This window comes from Miscanthus floridulus, chromosome 10, assembly GCF_019320115.1.
Source record: "Miscanthus floridulus cultivar M001 chromosome 10, ASM1932011v1, whole genome shotgun sequence".
Taxonomy (NCBI): Eukaryota; Viridiplantae; Streptophyta; class Magnoliopsida; order Poales; family Poaceae; genus Miscanthus; species Miscanthus floridulus.
In genome coordinates, this window is record NC_089589.1 from 135028378 (window position 1) to 135032866 (window position 4489).

Sequence of the window (4489 nt, forward strand, 5' to 3'; positions counted from 1 at the left end):
GGGGCAATTTTCTTGTCTATTTCTCACACAAGCTCACACAAATGCCATACCAACCTGAGGGGTTGGGGTTACATATTTATAGCTGCTAGGCAGCCAAGCATATGCCAAGATGCTAGTCTAAGATGCTAGTCTAAGATGCTAATATGCTGTCCTAATATGTTGTCCTCTAAGATGCTGTCCTAGATGCTAGTACTAGATGCTAAGATGCTAGTCAAGGGTGCTGTGCTGTCCTTGGCACTTGGCAGCAACAGCAGTCCCCTCCTTGTGGCAGCAGTACAGCCAACAGCCCCACAAAGCAGCACAGAGACTTATCCATCAGAAGGTTGAGTTCATCCTAACCAAAAATGGTTGAACACTAATTGGTTTAGCTATGTTTTGGTTAGGATCAACTCATCCTTTTTTGGATTCTGGATCAGTCAGTAGGTTGAGTTGGTCTATTGAAGGTGTTACTGCATAGTGTTGCATTTATGCATTGGCAGACCAGGTTAAAGTTTGATGATACATTCACGATTCAGAAGATAAATCTGGTTATGTTTCAACACATCAACCCACTGTTAACAGATTAGCTAGTCATTTAACTGAGCAAAAAGATCATGGTGATATTTTGATATGATAATTGACTAGTCACTTTACACATAATCAGTTGTCTTTATGTTTGTTTGGAATGAAACAAGAGGGGCAAGCCCATACTGAGAATTGATTAATAAAAAAAAAAGTGGAACAGTTACAGTTACAAGAGCTTGAGAGCTCAAGAGACAAAGAAAGAGTTCTCTTTATGTTTTAAAATGCAGAGCTATAAAAAATACAGCTAGTAGCAACTTTAAGATTGAAAAGCGGTACAAATAAGATGCCACAACAGAGCTAAACACAGAGAAAGGAATACAAAAATATTACCTGGTGATGGCATCCTCACTCAAGTAAGAGGAGAACTTGCTGGGAATGAAGCAATGACCAAAGAAATTGTTCCTGCGGCCCCTTTTAGGGGGGTATCCATCTTCTTCTTCTTCACTGATATAGAGGGCGCTTGACTGCAGCTTCTTGTTCCTCATGTTGACATCAATCATCCAGAAAAGGCCGCGGTCCTTGTCCTTGAGCAGGAAGCAGATAACATCTGGATCAACCAAGCTAACCAAAGGAAAACTTGGCTGTACCCGTGGAAGGCAACTGTGGCCAGCGACAAGAAGACAGAAGAACTCCTCTGCTCCCATGGTGGTGCTGAGATCCATTGTCCATCTGCCTTCATGGATGTCATCCAAAGTCCATGCTTTTATGGTGAAAGGAGGACGTTCGGTAAGACTACAGACGAGCTTAATGATGCCAGTGTCAGTGACACAGACAGAGCGCAACGGGTCAGGTTCGTCTGCATCCTTGTACAGGCGTTGAGACTTCAAAGCCTTTTTAGGCAGAGGGATGTAACGGAGCCATTGCTGATGATCTGGGTTGCTGTTGCTGTCAGTGAGGACATCAATGAGCAGCATGCCCTGGTAGTTGTCGACCCAGCACAAGCATCTATCAATCGGCAAGACGGCATCAGTCATCCACAAGTAGGTGTTTATCTTCGTGTCAGGAGGGATCTGCACCTTCTTAACATTCCATTCCATTGAAGATCCTGCAGGAGGCGGATTGTGCAGCAGGCATAGCTCAATCTCATAGCGCTCGGAAAACATGAGTTGTGCCACCGTGAACTCGCCTTCGTCGCCATGGCAGAGGATACCCATATCTTCGGGCAACATGCTGCGCTGTCGCTGCTGCCGATGTGGTTTGCAGAACATATCAAGCTGGGGGTTGATGTGGCCACCGTCGAAGCAGGGGGGAAGCAGAGTCAGTGAAGGCGGCGAAGAGGAGCGGCAGGAGTAGACGAAGTAGTCGATGGGGAAGGAGTAGCTGTCGTGCCACCACATAGGATCCTCGAAGGGGACAGTCAGCCGGAAGAGAATGGAACTGCGGTGGGCTGCGATGGCGGTGGGCTCCCGGAAGCTGATCCCCGGCCTGCCCGTCAGGTGGAGGTAGAGACGGGAGACCGCGGGAGGGGCGGCGATCCTGAGGGAGGCGCGGACGGGGCGGCCGGCGCAGTCGTGGGCGAGCGCCGAGGCCGTGGCGTCGTCTTCGATGACCCCGCAGCGCCTCCTGCTGCTGCGGTGGACGATGCGGTCGAGGATCAGCCACCTGGGGACGCGCGGCGGCGGAGGCAAGGCCGAGGGATTCCTCTGTTCCGAACTGGGGGCCCTAGTCGGAGAAGGAGATAGCTTCCTCACGCCATTGCCGGGGGCGCGCTTCCTGGTGCCGTTCTCCGCTTCCTCCATGCCGCCGCCGCGGGGGAGACCAACGGCAGCACGGTTAGGGTTAGGATGGTGATTGGCGGATCGGGGAAAGTCTCCATGTCCATGGTCAGTGGAAATTCGAAAATGACAGTTTTACCCTGTTGATTCTTTCAATTCAGCTCCAATTGTTGTTTGTGCAGAAAAAGTCAAAATCAAACCGAACCACATTTAAAATTCAAATCAATGTCGTTCTAGATTTATTTTCTTTCTCATATACATTAGTGGTAGCTGAGTAATCCCCGGCCTTCTCAGGTTGCCGTAGATTGTGCTCGATGAAACACTCCGCGACAAGAATGGCAGTTTATTAATTTCATGGTCAGAGCACATGAGACGAAAGTATGGCCAGCACGTCGTCGAGCGGCGCGTTGACGTAGGTGGATCGCCGGCTTGAATGGCACGAGGACCTCCGCGAACCCACCAACGACGACGACGCCGGCGAGCATGTCCGCTGTAGTGGTACCGAGCGACAGCAGCTGTCTAGAAGGACGTCAAGGTCACGTACTGCAGGCGAATCTGAAAGTCATGCTAATGTACAAGGTTAACATCCATCCATCACTCTCTTTCTCAGAGGTCTCAGTCTTTGTATTTATCATCCATGCAGCGGTGATGTTGACAGCAAGGTCTTGGTGATGAGCCTACCGATGAAGACAGGTAATCTAAACCAGTAGCCTGCTGACTGAAATTATTGACACATACTATCCCGCGAACATATATCATGCAGCTAATGTTGATGAAATGACAGGCGAAACATGGAATGCAGGTTACTAAAGGAGATGAAAGTGCTCATGGTTGAGCTACAAGGGGTATTCGGTATTCCTCCCTCCCCCACCCAAAAAAGACTTCTCTTTCCACGTGCTTAAACTAAATTCAACTGTCAATCCAACTGCTATGTTTCGTGTGATTCGTGGTAGCATCACCATGAGCATGTCAGTGCAAGACATTGCCTCTGTTTGAGGTGAAGTAGGAAATTGATTTGTTGAAGTGAAAAAAATGCTCGAAAAAGAAAAATGTCAAAGCTACCGAGGTACGGTATGAAAATAGTGAACAAGCATGCTTGTAGCTAATAATATGATAAAAGTAGGTACTACTTGGACCAACTAGAGAATCAGAGGTATCATACATACATAGGTCTAATTAACGCTCATCTACGAATGTAGCATAAAACCTGATTAAGTTACAACAGTTTGAATACGAATAGCATAAAACCTGATTAAGTCACAACATTCTGAATACGAATAGGTATATTAGATTTGTTTACAAAAACAACAGGCATGACCTCAATCACAAACAGAACACTAACGCCAGCATCAATCCGTGGACAGAACCCATGCGCTCTTGTAACGAGTACCTTTGGATCCACCTGCAATGATAAAAAAGCAAAGCTTCAGACAATGTCCATCTGCAAACATTACGTCTTATCTTCACAGGTGAAACGGAGACATTATTATAAGTAGCATCAAAAGATGGTACTGTCCATCTGCAAACCTTAACAGTGTCAAAAATTCATATCTGAAACTGAAACATTATAAGTAGCTATCAAAAGATGGCGCTTTTCATATAAAAAATTCAGAAAGTTCCCAATAGTAACACTTCCTGCAAGCATCAGACCTAACGCCTGCCTTATGCATAAACCATAAGATATTGCAACCCTGACATTGTTTATGTAAGTTGTCCTCTTGCAAGCCTATATCATCTCTATATTCAACTTTTGGTTAAAAAGGGAAGTATACTTTTGAACAAGTTGACAAACACACCTAAATATTCTCAGAATATGCCAAGTTCTCTATGACAGGCTCCAGATTATTTATTATCAATCGTAGCAAAAGAAAAATATGGGTAAACTAATAGGTGAAGAACATCCAACAAGGAAACAAATTTGATATAACTTTCTGATGATAAATCAAATATGACTATCTATAGGACGTTTTGAAATTTGATATAACGTTCTGATGCTAAATCAAGTATGACTAGCTATAGGACGTTTTGGTGCTAAATCACGTATCACTAGCTTCTCTTCAACTCAGATTCAATTTCTATACAAATTAGATAGGAGATAACGTTCTGGACTTATGTATGACTAGCTATGGGACATTTCTATGCATTCCACACACGCACCTTACTGATCAGATCGCTGTCCACCATAAGTTCATTATAGGCTGGCTGTGGAA

General features: G+C 45.4%; 1 protein-coding gene across 1 annotated transcript; it reads right to left on the reverse strand.

The window, feature by feature from the left end:
* Window positions 1-890: 890 nt before the first annotated feature.
* LOC136489736 (uncharacterized) lies at window positions 891-2352 on the reverse strand. Its single transcript, XM_066486293.1, has one exon. It carries the CDS (start codon window positions 2301-2303, stop codon window positions 891-893), a length of 1413 nt encoding a protein of 470 aa, XP_066342390.1. The 5' UTR covers window positions 2304-2352.
* Window positions 2353-4489: the final 2137 nt, after the last annotated feature.

Excerpts from the sequence above, each read along its gene's own strand:
- LOC136489736 (XM_066486293.1), bottom strand. The coding sequence starts at position 2,303 with ATGGAGGAAGCGGAGAACGGCACCAGGAAGCGCGCCCCCGGCAATGGC.